This window comes from Myotis myotis, unplaced genomic scaffold (genome assembly GCF_014108235.1).
Source record: "Myotis myotis isolate mMyoMyo1 unplaced genomic scaffold, mMyoMyo1.p scaffold_m19_p_19, whole genome shotgun sequence".
Classification (NCBI taxonomy): domain Eukaryota; kingdom Metazoa; phylum Chordata; class Mammalia; order Chiroptera; family Vespertilionidae; genus Myotis; species Myotis myotis.
Window position 1 is genome coordinate 38304385 of NW_023416323.1, and position 19474 is coordinate 38323858.

The 19474-nt window shown below is 56.3% G+C and overlaps 1 protein-coding gene and 1 long non-coding RNA gene across 4 annotated transcripts in view; one reads left to right on the plus strand and one right to left on the minus strand.

Moving 5' to 3' along the window:
• Nucleotides 1–9004, plus strand: LOC118674191. 3 transcript variants are annotated; one of them, XR_004973599.1, is made up of 6 exons: nucleotides 1–1767; nucleotides 3427–5654; nucleotides 6035–7367; nucleotides 7710–7903; nucleotides 8242–8602; nucleotides 8724–9004. It is a non-coding gene; the product is annotated as an uncharacterized LOC118674191 (long non-coding RNA). The 3 variants fall into 3 exon arrangements; XR_004973597.1 differs by lacking the exon at nucleotides 1–1767 and having other exon boundaries at nucleotides 5512–5654; nucleotides 8552–8602; XR_004973598.1 differs by lacking the exons at nucleotides 1–1767; nucleotides 8242–8602 and having other exon boundaries at nucleotides 5512–5654.
• SLC6A2 (solute carrier family 6 member 2) overlaps nucleotides 6614–19474 on the minus strand; it is a 25556-nt gene continuing 12695 nt past the window's right edge. Inside the window, exons 5-14 of the mRNA XM_036345626.1 lie at nucleotides 14708–14842; nucleotides 13260–13363; nucleotides 12086–12210; nucleotides 11255–11367; nucleotides 10191–10319; nucleotides 9628–9727; nucleotides 8266–8366; nucleotides 7777–7944; nucleotides 7335–7406; nucleotides 6614–6749 (exon numbers count right to left, since the gene is read on the minus strand). Coding sequence (XP_036201519.1) covers nucleotides 6726–6749; nucleotides 7335–7406; nucleotides 7777–7944; nucleotides 8266–8366; nucleotides 9628–9727; nucleotides 10191–10319; nucleotides 11255–11367; nucleotides 12086–12210; nucleotides 13260–13363; nucleotides 14708–14842 — 1071 coding nt within the window. The 3' untranslated portion in view covers nucleotides 6614–6725. The remainder of the gene's footprint in view (nucleotides 6750–7334; nucleotides 7407–7776; nucleotides 7945–8265; nucleotides 8367–9627; nucleotides 9728–10190; nucleotides 10320–11254; nucleotides 11368–12085; nucleotides 12211–13259; nucleotides 13364–14707; nucleotides 14843–19474) is intronic.

Genomic DNA, 19474 nt, shown 5'->3' on the forward strand with positions numbered 1-19474 from the left:
CACATGCCCTGACCAGGTCCGGGGATCAAGCCTGTAACAGAGGTACGTGCCTTTGACGGGAATCAAACCCGGGACCCTCAGTCCATGGGCCCATGCTCTATCCACGGAGCCAAACTGCCTAGGGCAGGGAGGGTGGTTATCTTCATGAGAAGGGGTTCAATGGGAGGAATGCCCTCCCCAAGGTCACACAGCTGGCACAGCTTTGACCCGCAGGAACTGGAGTCTGTTTTCAGACCCTGGTGGCTGTAGCAATTCAGTCCTTGTGGCTGCCAGCTCACCTGTGCTCACCTGTACACTGGCACCAGGAATGGGAAGGAAGGTATGTTAGCCAGTGACCAGAGGCTTGGCTCTTACACCATGGGCTTCTCAGGGTCAGGACCAAGGTCAGATTCACTTTCATGGTCCCCCAGCAAGTGATTGGGAGTGGGACTAGGTGGATGGACTGATAGATGGCCGGTCGGTGGCTCATCACAAGGTGGAGGTGACGGCAGCCTTCGGTAATCTGGTGATTATACCTTTAAATGCTGTAATAATATAGTAACTGAGATTGTGTCTTCATAATAAATTTTCATATTAATTCAAAGAATCTTCAGAGCAACCCGAGGCCCAAGAAAATTCAACTAGTGACAGATAAGACCAGCTACATAATTTGTTGTGCAAAAGTAAAACCACCAAAAAACACCCTTATTGTAAAAAATATTAAGATGGTGACAAGCAATGGAGGAGCCTCTCTGAGTGAGAGGGTCCCTGTGTGCCTGCTGGGTGTCACGCCTGTGAAGCTGGGGCCCGGGAGAGAGACCTGAGACATGAGCCTGGGCAGTCTGGCTCCAGAGCCTGAGTCCTTAAGTGCGAAGCTATCCTTTCTTCCCACACTGGGCATGGGTTCAAAATCCTTATCTGGGCGTGTCTCTAAAGTCAAGGCCAGAGGCACCCATGTGGCTGAGGGTGATTCTCTGCTGCCCTCGTGTGTTCAGCATCCATATAGCCACACCTGCTTCAGGGGTGGAGCCAGGACCGTAACCCCAGACCAAGACTCCCAGCAAAGTGCCCAGATAGCAGGGACTGCCTGTTAGGGCTAGGGCTGGGGTTAGAGTTAGGGCTAGGGTGAGGGCACAAAGTTAGGGTTAGGGCTAGTGCTAGGGTTAGGGCTAGGGTTATATTTAATGTTAGGGCTAGGGCTAGTGTTTCGGTTAGATTTGTGTGTTAGGGTCATGGGTCAGAGAGTAAAGCTCATAGATCAAAGTTCAGAAGTCAAAGGTCAAATTTCAAGGTGAGTGTAAACATTAAAGGTATAAGGTCATTGGTCAAAGGCTCAATGTCAAAGGGTCAGAAGTAAAAGGTTGGGGTCAAAGGTCACGGGTTGATGGAAATGGGTCAAAGGTCAGAGTTCAGAAGTCAATGGTTAAGGTCAGAAGTAAAAGGCTAGGGTTAGGGTTATGGTTTAGTTTTTAGGTCTAGGGCTCCAGCTTGGGCTAGGGCTCAGGCTAGGTTTAGGGTTTAGTGGTTTGGGGTTGGGTTAGGGCTAGGTTTTCTGTTTGGTTTGTATGGAGTCAAAGGTCAAGGGTTGGAGGTCAAAGATAAAGTGTCAGAAGTCTATGTAAATGGGTCGGGTGTCAGAGGTCAAAGGTCAAGTCAAGTGCCCAAAATGTCAGATGTCAAAGGTCAAATATCAGGCCAAGTGGGCAAAAGGTTATTGTTTAATGGTCAAGGGTCAGAAGACAAGAGCCAAAGGTCAGAGGTCAAAAGGACGAGAGCCAAATGTCAAAGGTCAGTTGTCAAGGGTCAAAGGTCAAAGGTTCATGAGAAATACTGGCCTGTAATTTTCTCTCTTTGTGGTGTCTTTATCTGGTTTTGGGATTAGGGTGATGCTGGCTTTGTAGAAAGAGCTTGGAAGTGCTCCTTCCTCTTGAATTTTTTGGAATAGTCTGAGGAGGATAGGTTTTATTTCTTCTTTGAATGTTTGGTAAAACTCCCCTGTGAAGCCATCTGGTCCTGGGCTTTTGTTCGTTGGAAGATTTTTGATTATTGCTTCAATTCCTCCATAGTTATCGGCCTAATTTAGATTTTTTTATTCCTCCTGGTTGAGTTTTGGAAGGTTGTATTTTTTTAGGAATTTGTCCATTTCTTCTAGGTTGACCAGTTTGTTGGAGTAAAATTGCTCATAGTATTTTTTTTTAATGATTTTTTTGTATTTCTGTGGGGTCTATTGTTATTTCACCTCTTTCTTTTCTGATTTTATTTGGGTCCTCTCTCTTTGCTTCTTGGTGAGTCTGGCTAGAGGTTCATCAATCTTGTTTATCCTTTTAAAGAACCAGCTCTTGGCTTCATTGATCTTTTGATTTGATTTTTTGTTGTTTTTTGGTCTCTATGTCACTTATTTCCTTCCTCCTGCTCACTCTGGGTTTTTCTTGTTGCTCTCTTTCTAATTCTTCAAGTTGCCCAGCCTTGTTCAAAGGGAGGTTGGGGGCACCCCAGTCTCACAGCCAAGGATCCCCAGGACTGAGACCTGAGGAACATCAGTCAGCACCTTGGACGAGGCGAACACACCCATCGGCCTTTAATTAGCAAACATGTGGACTTCTCCGCTGCCATGAATCACAGAGGCTTGTCTCTGGCCAGCCCCCAGCTGGTACAGAAGAGCCTCTGGTCACAGTGGCCCACCTTTCACCCAAGTAACTTCTTACAGCCCTTGGAGCGAGAGACCGAAGGGGCTTAGACCTCTCCTCCTCGCTCTGAGATGGGCACATTTATATTTAAATGGAAAGTGCAGACCAAGTGACACCAGCTTAGTTATCTAGTTTTGCTTTTTCCGTTTCTAGGGCTGAATTTTTCTTTTAAAAACATCGATTTTTCTCTCTCTTCCTCTCAAAATCAATTTTAAAAATCTTTTTTTAAAAGAAAAATTCAGCAATTCATAGCATTTTACACTCATGGCAGAAAGAACGCCACTAGCAGATCCATGGCACAGGAATATCCTTTATTATCTATACAGTTGTTTTTCCATGAAGAGAACAGCTTGTGAAATAAACCCACACCAGACATAGAAATCTGCATGACGTCGGAACAGTCCATGACACAGAGAGGGCACCACTGAGACTGTCCTTATTTACACGGAAGTGGAGAAACAGAGGGGCGAGAGCGGGCACCCCGAGAGCACGTTCAAGGGCACCCGTAGTTTGGTCACGTCTCGATTGTGGCCGTAGCCACAGACCTGTGGATCCCGGGACTCACAGACCTATGGATCCCGGGACTCACGGCCACGGGTTTCCTTCAAAGTCCTCAAAACAAAAGGGTTGGATTTTATTTTTCAAATACCAAATGTTTCTGGCATCAGGCGAAGAAATACGGGAGAAAGTACTGAATGTCTAAAAAAAAAATCAAGGAAAATTCTGGAGGCCAGATGTCTGACCTTTCTCTGCTCCACAGGTTATTAAGTCACCAGATCATCCTGGAAAGTTCTATCGTAAGCGACGGGCTTCTTTCGTTGTAAATTGAGCACAAGAACGTTGTCAGGGAGGCATGAAACTTTCTACACTGGATGGGACCTTTGATTATCTGATCCAAACCTGCTTTTATGGGCAAAGAACTTAAAATGCACCCCCTCTCCCAGGAACCCAGCTGGTCAGCTGCAACTCTCAATGCTGTGCCGTTTCGCCACCCCACACTCCCTCTGTTCTTCTCCATCCCAGGGCTTTCAAAGGAAATAAACAAATGAAATGAGCTCGAGGGGGCCTCTTGGCTAAGAAATGACTTCTTTGGTAAGAATGCTTCAGCCTCGCGTTACCAGGGCTGCAAAATGGATCCTCCCGCCCGGGCAGGAACCCCCTCTGAGAATTAAGGCAGCTTTGGGGATGTCGATCCAGCAGGATATTTGGCACGAGCGGGCCACTCCCGTCTCCTCGGCATCTGGAACGAAGGCCAGCTGACAGGTGGACGCCAAGTATCTGGACGTTGTGAGGAGATGTTACCACGATGCCCTTAAACAGATATTGTACATTTCGTGGAAAATAATTCTTTAAACGTCTTGTAAAGTATCAAGTGTCATGTACAATACACAGGAGCACCCTTATCCCGGGTAACCTCTGCTATCAAAAAAAGGGGGGGGGGAGCATGAAGAAGTCAAGCCTTATGAGAAAGCACATTACGCGGGGGTGGACGATGAATCGAGGTCTCCCCACGCCTCCCCGAGAACTTCCAAGGGCTTCCGGATGCCTCTGCTGCCCCACCCCAGGCTTGGGAGCCAGCTTCCGCAGCGAGGCAGCACCGTGGCGTGGGTTAAGCTAGCACCGCATCCCCGATTCGCCTGGGGGACACGCCTGGAGGCAGAGGGGCCACAGGCAGAGGCGGCGGGAAAGCTGCGGGCGCTCTCCCTCCAGGCACCCTGTTCGGACACGTGGCTTCCCTGACCCTTCATTTCAGCCAAGCAGACTCCGCTCTCTCACCCACTGCCCCAGAGCTGCTCTTGTCACCAAAAGACAGCAGCCACGTCGTCCCTTCCTCCCCGGCCACCCGCTCGAGGGGAAGAAATGGCATCGCTCTCCTCCCCCCTTCTCCCAACACCCTGTCCTTTGCTCAGAAACCCTCCTTGGCCCCCTGACCGCATTTCTGTCCGCCTGTGAGGACAGCCTAGGGTGGGTGAGCCCCACGGGGCAGGGAATGTCCAAGGGCCCTGGGCTGAGGGGCAGGGCATCTGACTCGCGGGTCCGCCTTCGTAGCTGAGAATCTGAAACGCCGGGCCACGGTTTTCTCACCTGGGAAATGGGGAGACAGAAGCCAGCCCTGCAGTCCTCGTGGGGCGGATGGGAGGCGATGTGGGTGAAAGTGTGTTTGCAAAAATCACTGTAACAGCCAGGGAGCAATGGCCCTTCCTGGGGGGATTCGAAGTCACTCGTGGCCCCGTCAGTGACGGGCCACCCTGCTCTCGTCCCCCAGGCCTCCACCTACTGTCCACTCCGATGGATGCTCCCAGCCTCCCCCACCTCCCCTTGCCATTGGGCTGCCTGACACTGAGCTGGAGTTTCTATATGGAAAGATCGAAAGTCTCCCGACTTCCCTCTTATCTCTAAAGCAGGGGTGGGGAACCTCCGGCCCACGGGCCATGTCATTTGGTCTGGCCCTGCCAAGGCAACCTCAGGCAGGACTAAATCTGGGGACTTTTTCACTGCGACATCATGTTTAAACTGGTAATGTTGCGTGGCCCACGGATGATGTAAATATCCAAATGGCCCTTGGCAGAAAAAGGCCCCCTCCCCCCAAAGAATGCCCCGACGACCCTGGCTCCGCGGAAAACCATCTCCCTGCCCCCAGCTGGCTCCCATAGAACCTTCTTCCACAGTCAGCACGATCCGGCTCGCGACACCCTCCCTAGGTTTGTGAAGTAAAGTGGCCTCTTTTTTCTCCCCAAGACTCTGCCACAGGGGCTCCCAGCGCCAGAGTAACAACCCGCCAGTCTAGAGTTCCAACACGGGTGCAAGAGACTCAACCCAGAAGCAGAAGCCCCACATCGGGCGAGGCCAGTGGAACCCATCATTTCTCCCAACGAGCTGGAACTGACCACCCTCGCCACCAGAGGGCGCCACTTGCGGGTCACTATGGAAGCCAACCCGGAAATTCCAACCTGCTCCACCCACCCAGAATCCGGTCCCCTTAACCAGGTAGCTGTGTCCGGGCCCACCCTGCCCTCCATGTACCAAGTGTCGTCCATAGTGAGAGACAAAGGGAGTTTTCAGGGACCACCCCCCCATCCGTGGAGATCCGTGGTCCACGCTGGGTGGGGTTTCCAGGGAACAATACGTCAACAGACACCCTCGGGCGCCACCTGGCCTGGGAGGACAACAGAAGGTCCGTAGTAGGGACACCTGTCTGGCCTCACTGGGTTCCTGACTCAAGTCTCCCCAAGGTCCCAGGAGCCCCGGGTGGGTTTCTGGGGCCCCTGTGCCCAGCAGAGCGAGGCCTCATGTGGCCTCTAGGGGGCCTGCCTGTCACCTCTGTGGAGGCTGCTCCCTGGGGCTCATCTGTGTTCTTCCCGTGACAGCCATGGCTCTGGACCAGCTGACCGCCAGGGGCCGGAAGGATGTTCCAGATGGCGCCTGTCAGACCCAGATTAGCCAGAGTGAAAACCCACGGTGAGGTTTCTGTCTGAGGTCCCCAAAGCATCTCTCCACGGACCTTCATGACGGGACAGACACACGCGAGCTCCCTGACCGCGGGTCAGACACCAGAGGGCGGCTGGGGTGGGGGTGGGGGGCAGGAGACGGAGGGTCTGTGTGGCCACCCCTAATGCAGCAGGCGTCTTGGTCGGGTTTGGGGGGGTGGCTGACCCCCTCAACTGGGTGGACCAAGGTTTCTTCTTGGCCCAAAGGACAAGCAGACGTGGTGGGGAATTCGGCCCGAGGCGTGGGCTCTGCTGGGCCGGCTGGCTCTCTGATTGAGTGCGACGTCCCCCCAACCCAAGGGGTTCCACAGAAGTCGTTGTTCCTGATCCCACCTCTCCTCTTCTCCCCGAGGCTCACCAGTCCACGCTCACAGCCCCGGGGCCCGACGAACAGAAGGCGAAGGAAAACCGGGTCACAAAATCATGGGTCACGGGGACGGGAGGAAGGGGGGCGGGGGAGCATCTGCCGGGAGAGGGATCCCGGACAGCAGACAGCGTCTGGGTGGCAGCGAAGCGGGCGCCTGGACCTGGACGTTGGCGGGCGGGGCTCCCCCTCCTCCTGGGGCCGGGCTCAGATGGCCAGCCAGTGCTGCAGCTGCGGAAAGACCGGGCCTCAGTGTCTGTCCGGGGCGGGCGGGGGTGGGGGGAGCACCCAGGGCCAGCTGGGGAGCAGCACAGGGGAAGCAGGAACCACCCCTTCCCTCCAGGACCCCGAGGACATGCAGGCTGATCCCCTCATGGCCACCAACACCCCGAAAGGGCAAAGGCACCGTCCCCAAGTCACACAGCGTGTCTGCAGCAGGGAGCTCACCGGGACCCGCCCCAGCCCCTGGCAGGCACGTTTCTGAGGGGGCAAAGGTAGGACTCAGGCCACCCCGTCACTGATGTGCTCACAGCACTTCCTTCAACATAAGACGCCCTCAGCTAGCTTGGTGACTCTCCCGGGGGACAACTCAGTGCAGGCAGAGCTCAGCAGAGCTGTGGCCGGTGCAGGCCAGGACCCAGATGCAGAGGCCAGCGGACGCCAGCAGGGGCAGGGGACAGCCCCACCCCGACCGAACGCCAGGCCCCCGGGAGCCATGGCCCGCTGCTGCTGTGGGACTCTGGCGTGGGGCGTGGGATCCTGCCCAGGGCAACCAGCACACAGCGGCCCCCCCACGAGCGGTCCGGCTGCACCCACCTGGAACTGCCTGACGTCCCTCTGGGCCACCAGGTGACGCTCGTTCTCCGGCGTGAGGCCATAGGCCAGTCTCTGGGAGAGGTTGGAGAAGGGGGAGGCCTCAGCTAGGCCCAGGACACCCTCCCCGGGGCCCAGCGTCCCCCCTTTCACCTCCAGATAAGGGCCACCTGCTACTTGGCCCTAAAGTCCCACAGGAATGGTGGCCGGGAACATGAGTAGAATGTTGGCCCTGTGCCGGGCCCTGTGCTAAGCACTCTCTCTTCCTTCAAGATCATTGTCCCCAGGTTGCCAGTGTGGAAATGGAGGTTCAAGGGGATACCCAACTGGCCAGTGTGAGGGTCCATCTGACCCTAGTCTCCCCTCTCACCCCCACAGGAATGACTCCATGCCCCTCCCATGCTGTCCCCCGCGCCCCGCCCCCCCCCTTCGGGCCCCAGCTCACCTCCCAGAGGGAGCCCCGGGTGCTCAGGAACTTGTAGACGATGTAGGCGGGCACCAGGATCATGGAGGACAGTGCGACGCCCCACCCGACCCAGTTGGCCCAGAGTGGGAAGATGTAATCATCGTAGGTGAGTGGCTTGAAGTTGATGATGCTCACCACCACCACAAACTGGGGAGGGGGGGTGGGGAGAGCAGGAGAGAGGGAGGGAGGGGACGAGTGGAGAAATGGGAGGGAGGAGTGTGAGAAAGAAAGGTCACCTTGAAGCTGGGCCGGGCTGGGCACACAGCCACCGGGGGCCCTGGCCCAGGCTGGAGACCCGCGGGGGTGGGCGTCCCCATGGTGTCAGCAGCCTGAGTGTCCCCATGTCCTGCCCGCGGAGCAGGGCTCTGTATCCCAGAACCGCCTCCCCCAAGAACCCAGGATGCCCCCCACCCCCACCCCACCCCCACACGGCACCCTCCCCAGGACGCGAGCCCCCAAACTACACACCAGGAGGAAGGCAGGGCTCACAAACTTCCAGCACAGCCTCCAGTACAGGCCGGGCTTGAACCCCATCATCTGCTGGATGTCGTTGCTGAACCTGTCCACCCCTGCGCACACACGGACAGGCCTGTCACCGCGGCCACCCCTGCTGCCCAGCCCCAGGGCCCCGCCCCAGGGCAGCGAGGCCACCCCTGGCACTTACTCCTGGGGACGGGCGCCCTGCTGGCCAGAACAAGGGAGAGGACACCCTCACGGAGAGTGTCACCCATGTGCCCTCCGATTCATTTTCCAGAGGCAGACAGGACCCGGGAGGGGCAGGCACATGCCCCAGGCCACACCCCAGGTCAGCCTGACTCTGAAGCCTGGGCTTCCCCTCTTGTGCACACTCTTAAACACGAGACTTCCCTGAGTTCAGTCTGGTGGAGGGGCCCAGGTTCACACCGAAATCTCTCTCCGATTCGTAGGAAAGACTGCGAGCAGGACTAACCCTGGGATGGGCCACGCGGGGAAGGAACGGTGCCGACATGTGGGCACTCGGTAACGCCTCTCCCGTCCCCGGCAGAGTCGGGCGCCAGCTGCAGCACAGGCCCCACGTCTGAATCTCAGACGGTGGACACGGCCTCGGCTGACGGTGATGGCGAACCTATGACACGCGTGCCAGAGGTGACACGCGAACTCATTTTTTTGGTTGATTTTTCTTTGTTAAATGGCATTTAAATGTATAAAATAAATATCAAAAATATAAGTCTGTTTTGCTATGGTTGCAAATATCAAAAAATTTCTATATGTGACACGGCACCAGAGTTAAGTTAGGGTTTTTCAAAATGCTGACGTGCCGAGCTCAAAAGGTTCACCATCACTGGTCTAGGACATACACTGGCACAATCACAGAGCTTTGATCTGAAACTCAAGTCTAACTGGGCCCCTTGCCTTCACTTTGCTGGATCTGACAGCCCTGCTCTAGAATGAGTTACCTGTGTAGCAGCCGCTTCCTCCAGTTCCCCTTGACTTATTTTTATTTTTAAATATTTTTTATTGATTTTTTTTTTGTGTGTGTGTGAGAGTAAAACATTGATTGGCTGCCCTGCACGCTCCCTCCCAGAGATAGAGCCACCAACCCGGGCACGTGCCCTGGCCGGGAACGGAACAGTGACCTCTCAGGGCATGGATGAGGCTCAGCTAGCGGAGCCACACGCCCCCCCCCGGAGCTCCTCTTTCAAAGTGGACACTGGATGCCTTTGGGCCTTTGCAGCACCTGCTGAAGGGGGTTCATGCAAAGATGAGCCACTGGCCAGGGGCCGCCATGGCAACGGAAGGCCCTCTGCGCCCGGGCGAGAAGTCTGCAGGAGCGCGGGGCCCAGCACGCACCGTAAAACCAGGAGACGCCGATGGCCTCCATGAGCACGGCGAACAGAATGGAGGTGCCCGCCGCGAACGTGTCCAGCAGCGTCAGCACGTAGATTCCGCCCTGGGCAGGGAGGGACGACGCCTGAGGCCACGGCTGGCAGTGGCCACCGACGGTTACGTCCATCACCACACACCCGGCCCCGGCCCCGGCCCCTGCCCCTCGCGCTCAGAGCCCAGTGTGAGGACGCGGGGGACAGGGCTGGGTGCCACTGTGCTGATGTTACGTATCTGCGTCCCGACAAAGGCCCTCGGAGTCACGGGCCTGAGGGTGGGTGTTTCAGCCAGAAAAAGCGAGTTGGGTGTCAAGGGACTTTCGCTGCTCTCACACCAGGGGTGCCTGGAGGTCCTCAGGCTCAGGGGTGGGAGACGACAGAGGGGGGTGTCACCCTAGGGGTCGGGCCACGGGGTTGAGGGTGCCTGGCCCCGCCCTGAGCTCACCTGGCCCCACCCAGGAGGCTGGAAATGTCTGACCGCAGGGAAAAGCAGCACCCGCGCTCCAGGCGACCCAGCGCAGCCCCGCTCACCTTGGTTATGCAAAACAGGGCCAGGAGGAAGGTCCCGAAGGTGACGCCGAATGTGAAGAGCTTCCGGTGTCGCTTCAGGACATGGAAGTCGTCGGCCAGGCCCGTGATGACGGCCTCCATGCCTCCCATCTGCAGGGAGCCCGGCAGGGTGGGCGCGGGAACGAGGGACACCCTGGGGCCTCCCGCGGTCTCCCACCGACTGCCTGGCCACTCTGGGGAAATCGGCAGGCACTGCCCTCTCCCCAGCCTCTCACCCACTCTGCCCCCTTCCCAACCAAACTCAGGGCTCAGACACGACGGGGGTGGTGGTGCAGAGTTAGCTAGTGCCGTCTCCCCTAATCGACGGCACCTGTCTCCTGCCCCTCGCTCAGCCCCGGGGGTTCTGATGAGCCCACAGGAGCTTGAACGAAGTAAAATGCCCAACCCCCAGGCAAGGTATTTGCACGCCAATGGGGTCTCCTGGAGGAGACGGCCCCCAGCGGGGAGCCCCCAGAGCTGGAACTTCAGGCAGAGCTTCCGCCGGGGGTTCTGGCCACCGAGTGGTCACCTCCAGCTCCACCCTCAGCGAGAAGGCGTCTCCTAGCCCACAGCTACGGGCACATGCATTCTATGGCCTCAAATGAGTCACAATCACGTTTGCCTAAGTGACACCGAGCCTGGGGGGGCAGGCAGGTGCACGCAGGCACCACGCTCAGCCACGGGCCTGCCTCTCCCCCTCGGCAGGCATTTGCTCAGGGAAATCAGGGTTCCTTCCTCAGAACCCTTCTCAGCACCCTGCCCCGCAATGTCCCCACGGACAGGCAGAGAGAGGAAACCCCTCTGCCAGCCCTGCTCTGAGACTTCTTGCAAACGCCAGGCTTGACCCTACAGGAGCACACAGGTCTCTGAGGAGGGCAGGCGGTCTCATCCGACAGCCTTTCTGAGTGAGGGCTCACTTCCTTGTTTGCATTTAAATAGGGCCTCTGGGACGGACTGCTAATTAGGAGTTTGAATGGGGGGACTTCTGGCTGAGTACTGTGTGTGTGTGTGTGTGCTGGGGGCGGGTCCTGAGCAGGGTCACTCACTGAGCTGTCAATCCCCAGAGCCAGGAGCATGATGAAGAACACGACAGCCCAGAAGGCGGACCCCGACAGGGTGGAGATGGCTTCCGGGTACAGGATGAAGACCAGGCCAGCTCCTGCAAGGAACACCCAGGCCTCAGCACTGCTGGGAAGGGGGGTCTGAGCTGCAGGAGGGCCGAGAGCGTTCGAAGGCCCCGTGGGCCCCAGGCCAGCCCGTGGCACCTGGTCCGTCCTGTGTGAGCTGACAGACGAGGCCAGCCCCGGCCTGCAGTTCACCAGGCACCAGGGAGGCAGGCCCCCGGCAGCCAGACCGGAGGGCAGCGCCTCGCACCCTCCTCCTGCCCGCCCTGAGCAAGCCTCTTATTTCACAAGCTCCTCAGGGGCCACGAGAGGCAGCCCCGCCCCAGGCCTCAGCTTCTCTGTGGCCACGAGAATATGGGAAGCAGGAGGAAAGGACACAGGCCCCTGGGTTGGCCTGGCCAGCTGGGTGACCTGGGGCAACTTAGCCTGGGTCTCAGCTTTCTCATCTCTAAAGTGGGTCTATTCACACTCTCACGCGGGAGAACTGAATGGAGGCATGTCGAGAGCTCAGCACGGGGGCTGCTGGCACAGAGCGGATGCTCCCAAAGCTGTCCTGCTGCAAGGCACTCTGAGGGCGGTCCTGCCACACCCGCAGGGCCCGGGACTGCCTGGGATTCCCACGGACAGACTGCAAGAGGGTCCGTCACGTGGGCAGTTTGGAAACCTCCGCGTCCAGCCCTCAGTCTCACAGCCTGCAGAGTGAGGCGAGTTCCCCAGTCCCGCTTCCCCCGCGCGCTCGGTCTGCCCACCCACCTTCAGTGGCCACATCCTCGATGTTGACCTTGTGCTCATGGGCCATGTACCCAAGGATGGAGAAGATGGCAAACCCCGAGACGAAGCTGGTGACGCAGTTGATGGTGCTGGTGAGTAGGGCGTCCCTGGGGGGGAAGAATCCCTGTTAGTTCAAGTCACTGACACTGCTCAGGGACCACGGGGCCACCTATGGGATCTGCAGCTTCCGACGCCTCCAGTGGCCTTGCAGGCCTGTGAGCCCCAGGGCCCTGCCCTCGTTGCGTGAGGACCTGCAGGTGCACTAGTGGCTTCTGGATGAGATACTCCGAGACCAAAGTCTGGAATCAAGTTCCTGTCGGGGAACTGAGTCACCATCCCCTTCAGCCGACTTCCCATGGCTCCCCAGTGTCTCCCCACATCTCACCCAGGCACCTGGGAGCTAGGATGAGCCAACCTTTCTTGCAGGCTCATGTTCCATGAGCCCCTGAGCCACACTCTTCAGACAAGTCGACCAGTCAACTTGCTGGCCACAAGCTATCACCTGCCTGGCGCTGCTTGGGAGGGGATGGCATCCCCTTCATGCATGCCACCCATCCCGTGTCTGCCTGTCACAGCCCTAACTGTCCTCCATGCTCTCGCTAATCCCCCGTCAGAAGGCGGATCACCCAGTTCCTTAGCCTTCCTACAGCCTGCCCCCCGGGCACCCAGTCATCCCACTCTGTCTAGTCCTAGAGGGGTTGTGGTTCTGTCCTCAGCCTTTGACAGAGAGCGATGGAGGCCCCATGTGTGCCCACGTGCAGACTCTGATGCCCCACCAGGCACTCACCGCTCATACAACCAGCCTAGACATCCCACCCTTGCCTGCCTGGGCATCAGGTGGACAGACAGACAGTGCTGCCTGCTCTGAAAGCCACGCAGTGTCCCTCTGTCCCAGCTCCGCATCCCAGCACTAGTGGCTCCCGCTTTCTCCTCCTCTCCCCCAGCATCTGCTTCATCAGAGGTGCCCTGAATGGAAATGAGTCCACCAGGACCCCATTGGCCATGTCAGCGCTCAGGAACACCCAGGTGATCATTTCACGGAGGAAGAAATCCCAGAAGAAAGGTTGACTTGTCCCAGACCAGAGACCCGTCTCCCATCCCTGCCACCGTCCATCCCCAGATTCAGAGCTTTCCAGAGCCACGAGAAGGGTCTTACCTGTAGCAGTTGTTGTCAAATTTGTTGTAACTGGCGAATGCAATCAAGACTCCAAATCCAGCCCCCAGGGAAAAAAATATCTGAGTGGCAGCATCAATCCATACCTGGGATGAGCAGACAAAAGCCATCACCCGCTGCTTCCATGAGGAGGCACCTGGGAGCTCACAACCCCTCTAGGACTAGACAGGGTGGGATGACTGGGTGCCCGGGGGGCAGTCTGTAGGACCCTCAGGGATGCTCTGAGACCCAGGGAAATGAGGTCCAAATGGCAATGGCAGCAGATCTCCGATCAGAGCTGGCTCAGGTCTCCAGGCTTCCAGCCATGTGCTGTTATCACTCAAAAGATGGGCCCCACCGGCCCCACCGGCCCCAGGAGTTACCCCTGTGTGGGCTGGCAGGAGCTGCCAGGAAGCATATGCCCTTTCTGAAGATGCCACCTCCGTAACTCCTGAGAGGGTCGTGGCCCTTTGCCCTCACTCCATCTACACAGCCCGGAACAGCTAGTGTATTAACGTTCTTTACAATCAGGACATTAAGTGAAGTTCCTCCAGGGTCAGCTTCCTCATGACCGCCCAAGACCGGGAGGTGCTAGAGCAGGGGGTGGGGAACGTCCGGCCCACAGGTCGCATAAGGCCCTCGAAATCATTTGGTCTGGCCCTGCCAAGGCACTGGGGTGAGGTAATCAAGTGTTTGACCGAGTATAGCAGGCTACATTTTAAGCTGATAATTTTGTATGGTCTGCGAATGATGTGATAAACACCCAAATGGCCCTTGTGCTAGAGCAGTGGTTCTCAACCTTCTGGCCCTTTAAATACAGTTCCTCATGTTGTGACCCAACCATAAAATTATTTTCGTTGCTACTTCATAACTATAATGTTGCTACTGTTATGAATCATAATGTAAATATCTGATATGCAGGATGGTCTTAGGCGACCCCTGTGAAAGGGTCGTTGGACCGCGAAAGGGGTCGCAACCCACAGGTTGAGAACCACTGTGCTAGAGAGATCCCGGCCTCTATGCCTGGTTATCTTGTCCAGGCTTCTGTGGGGAGGAGGGGGAGGGTCTAGGTGTCCCTGTGGCTAATGCTGCCCCTGACACGGTCATCATGGGTTGGTGGCAAAGGCTAGCGCTGGGGACTAGAGATGGAAATAGGACTGGGGTGTCTAGGTAGGTTGGGGGGCCATGGCACAGGGTAGAGGTAAACCCCTAGGACAGAGCATCATTCCCTTGAAAAGAGGGGTCTACAAAGGCCCCCCAACAGAACCACAGAATCCCAGCCATCGGAGATGGGCGGGCTGGTGGAGATCTGCAGGTGCAAATCCAACCCGCACCATCAGGTGGAGAAGCCACAGCCCGGACAGGAAGCTGGGGCCGGAGTTCCTATGGCTGCCTTCCCCGAGGAGCCTCCCCAGTCCTGGCCTCGGGCGGTGGTCCCCGTGGGCGCTCACCGTGGCCTCCTTGAGGCGGTAGAAGTCGATGTGCAGGTAGGCGCTGATGCCGTTGGAGGCGCCAGGCAGCGTGATGCCATGGACCAGGAGCACGAACAGCACCAGGTAAGGCAGCGTGGCCGTGATCCACACAACCTGCCGTGGATGGTTGAATAGACAGTTGGGTAGATGGTTAAGCGGATAGCTGGATGGTTAAGTGAGTACATGGTTGAGTGGGTAGATAGATGAGTGAGTGGGTCAGTAATACATCAGAGGGTTAGTGAATGACTAAGTTAGTCAACGAATGCATAAAGGAATAAATAAACAAATGACTCGGAGTAATTAAGTGAATCAGTGGTTGTTTATATCTTCTGAGGGAATCAATGGGGGAATTAGGCTCCTCTGTTTCAAGTGATCCAGTTGTTCCCCCATCCCTCCCTTGCAACATGGGGGGTCTTTGCAGACACAGGCTTTAGATTTCTCCCAGGGGCATAGGAACAAGAAGAACAAATGGCCAAAAAACAAACGAGGAGGAAAACATGCCTCAGAAAGTGAAGTCATTGCATCTGGACGGCCTCACACCAACCCTGGATTTATTCTCCCAAACTGGCCTATCTCCTCGGTGACAGGCGCAAGGAGCGCCCTCAGATATCCTCGCTGGGTCCTGACTGCTGTGTTCCCCTACAACTCATGTCAACAGCTGCAGGTCCACCACCCAGCCCAGCCAAACACCACTCCACCCACCAGAACACCACATCCCTAGTCTGACTGCGGAATCTCCCCTGGGGTCTGGAGGCAGCCCTGCACTGGCCATGCCTGAGGCTCCAACATGGATTCAGTTTCCCCAGGAACACACCAGGGCATGACTAAGCTGACCCCGACTGCAGTCAAGCATCAAGAAGCTTTGCCCATGCACACGTGTTCCAAGTCAACAATCGGAGGCTTGTTGAAAGTTCTCAGAATCGATGGCAGGGGCGTTCTGCTGCCTAAGAGCTTGTGTTGAGGGGGAGGCTCTTGGATCCTTGGCCAATAGCTCGCTCATGCTCACGTGCGCCCTGTCTGCATGCTAGGTGAGGGGAGGGGGCCCTTGGGCTGTGTCAGCCCCACCCCAGGCTCCTCTGCTCCCAGATTTGCAACTTGCAGTGACTCTCTGGCCACGGGAAGCCAGACTTAGTCTATCTCTGAGCATGAGATGAAAAGAACAATGAGAGGCCCATTGGTTTTGGCAAGAGTCATCAGGCCCCAGGGGAAGACCCTGCTCTCTATCCCCTCAAATCCCAATTCTTCTCCACCCCTGTGTTTCTGTGAATACAGGTTAGAATTTGCATGGTTCCCGGGTGCCGAACTCAATGGCTAATACTCCCAATGAGGAAGATCTTGGCTCCATTAGAAGAAGAGCTTTCTAACGAATAGAGCTCTCTAAGGAGGAAATGCGCTGCCCGGAGAAGGGGTTGAGGTCCCTGTCATTGCAGGTGTGTAAGCCTTGCTCGGATCCAGGCATGAGGCAAAGGATCGCCTAAGGCAGTGGTCGGCAAACTCATTAGTCAACAGAGCCAAATATCAACTGTACTTCTTCAAAATAGACTTGCCCAGGCCGAAAGCCGACTTCTGCGCAGGGGCCACGAAGTTTCAATCGCACTGTACGTGTGACATGCAAGGTGAGGCCCCTGCACCAGCAGCAGCAACAGCACCCAGGAGCATGTCAGAAATGCAATTCCCGCCTCGTCCCCACAGAATCACTCTCAGGGAGGGACCCGGCCATGTGAGTTTTAACAAGCCCTCTGTGTGATTCTTATGAGCACTAAAGGTTGAGAAGTCCAAGGTCACCTCTAAGGTCTCCCCTAAGACAGAGATGATACAAGCTACAGTGTTTGGACAGGTTCAAGCCTTGGACTGATGAGAGAGCACAGTCCTCTCGTGGCCACGTGCAAGTCCCAGCTTGGAGGGCAGAGCCCTCCCAGCACAATTATAGCCAACAGCTGTAGTTGTGAGCTTGCACCTATGGTCCAAACACGTGGCCCCACGTGCCTGAGTGATGTGGGCTTGATAGAGTTCAGGTGCATGTAGTTGAGTAGGATTGAAACCCAGGAGAAGGTTGTAAACATCTTGATCACACCCTTACTTTGCCTCGTGGCATCTGCTATAAAATAAAGACACGGCTTGTGGGCAGCGTCGCTGTCTCTCAGAGAAGCAGCGTCCCACCGAGACCCGGCTTTCATTCTCTTGTCTGTCTTTTCTAAGCCTTCCAGCCGCCCCCTCTCAGGTTCACCCTTGGCCGTGCTGGCGAGGCACAAACCTCTAGTGATTTCTCATTGGTGATCCCCTGAACTGGGGTTCAGGGACATTTGCACTAACAATGAAGACATCCTAAGATTCGTGGGGTGAGGGGAACGCACTGATGTTACTTAAGAAAATGCTGAGGGTGGGAAGGGTTGGCGTGGTGGAGAGTGGCGGGCTGAGAAAAAAAAAAATGCTGAGCTGTAAATATTTTAGCCCATTCATCGTTCCTACGAAAGCGATGCTCTTCATCGTAACGGGATCCCAGGGTCACTAAAGCCAGCCAGGCCAGCCTGTGCCGACAAATTAGTGAGAAGACTTGGCTAGGATTACGACTTGAACTCAAACGTTAACAAAAAGGATCTTTCCTTTAAAGACGCTAGAACTCAGGATTGCTTTGAATTGGTCCAGCTTTCTCTCTCCCTGACCCCATAACTTTGCCAGAAGTGGAGAGGGTGCTCTGTCTTTTCCCATCCCCCAAAATGCCCCTGCCGGCGTGGCTATCAGTGGTTGAGCGTCGACCTATGAACCAGGAGGTCATGGCTCAATTCCCGGCGAGGGCACATGTCCGGGTTGTGGGCTCGATCCCCAGTGTGGGGCATGCAGGAGGCTGCCAATCCACGATTCTCTCTCATCATTGATGTTTCTCTCTCTCTCTCTCTCCGTCTCCCTTCCTCTCTGAAATTGATAAAAATATATTTATAATATTTTTAAGTAAATATAATAAAAACCACACTGAGCACTGGCAAGGGGCCTGATGACAGGGACAAAGAGGGACAAGGATCATTTATTGAGCAGCTTCCATCTGCTAGCCCTGCACTGGGGACCCCTGGCTCCATCATCCCAACAGCCCCAGAGGCCGGCACGATCAGTACTTTGCAGCTGGAGACACTGAAGCCGAGGGAGCATCACTCACCCTGAGGTCACCCAGGAGAAGCGATAGCACCTGGACTCCAGCCCAGTCGGTCTGACCACCAGGCCACGTGCTCAATCACTCAACTGTATATCTGAGACCCAGGTTTAACTCTGGCCCTGCTAAGGATCACTCTGAAACCCCCGTCCCTCTCTCGGCCCCCATTTCCCCATTTCTACAAGCAGATGGGCGCAGATGGTCCCTAAGTATCTTCCAGGTCCACATGTAGGTTCCGGCTTCCTAGGCTTGTGGCTGCTAAGAGCCAGGTCAGCCAAGGGCTGTGAGATGGGGATGCAGGCAGGACCCCCGAGGGCCAGCCCGACTCCCTGGGGGCTACCTCCTGACTCAGACCTCCACCCTCTGCCCTGAGGTGGTCCATGGGTCAAGGTCACCAAGTGTGTGGTCTGGGGGAACCTCCTTCCCTGGATCAGAGCGCACCCTCCCCCACCGTCCCACATGCGGGCAATGGAGCACACATCTTCCCAGGCACGGAGCTTGCACGTGCCAAGGCAGGAAGTGTGAACATGTGCAATTCATTCCGGGCTGCTCCGTGCTGTGGGGCAGCTACGGAAAGCTCCGTTCCAGAAGCAATCTGGAAGGAATAAGCAACGCTCGCTTTGTTTGCCTCCGGAGCCAGAGGTTTACGAAAACAATTAGAGACAAGGCACAGGAATGTCCTATGTGCAGCCCCTCCCCACGGGCTGGGGCCCTGACGCAAATGGGGCCTGCGGCTTCTGTTGATGTGTTTCCACGTGGGGGGCTGCGCGGGAGCCCCACCCCTCGTGACTCCCACCAGGTGATGACTCCTCCGGAAGTCCCTTTGCACAGAGGGACCGAGCGCGCTCAGCTCCTCCTCCCTTCAGCATCGCTCTCCCTGCAGACAGCTCACGCTCCGCCCTGGCCAAGTGCTAAACGGGGTGGGGCAGGCTCTACCCCTCCGGCATGGCTGGAGGGGACTTAATCTAGGGTGCAGCGTTAGAAGCCTGGGGTGCCGCCCCGTCCCTCCCCCCCACCCCCCGTCCCCAGGCCAGCGGCAATAGTGAGGCTTCTACACCTTCAGCTCTTCCACCTGCGGAGGCCAGGACGCCCTTCCCCTGCTGCCCAGGAAAGGCACCGAGAGGCCGGACAAGACAGGCCTGGACCTCTGCACCTTTGCCTTTGCTCAGGCTGTTCCACCCATTGAAAACCCCTTCCCTCTACCCTGTCTCCACCTACACCTGTCCTTAGAGACCCAGCCGACACCACCTTCCCGGGGTCTTTGCAGACCCTCTCGGTAGAAAGAATTTCCTTCCTCCACTGACGCAGCCTCTTACATTTCTGTGACCATGAGGCCTCATGGTACGAAATACCTTCTGTGTGGAGACAAAATACACGTAGACATATAGATGCTCTGCTAAAACACCAAGTCCACCAGGCAGACTTCCTTTATACTGTGTGCAATGCACTCTGTTACTAACTAGCCCAGCGGTTCTCAGCCTGTGGGTCGCGACCCCTTTGGGGGTCAAACAGGGGTCGCCTGAGACCATCGGAAAACACATATATAATTACATATTGTTTTTGTGATGAATCACTATGCTTTATGTTCAATTTGTAACAAT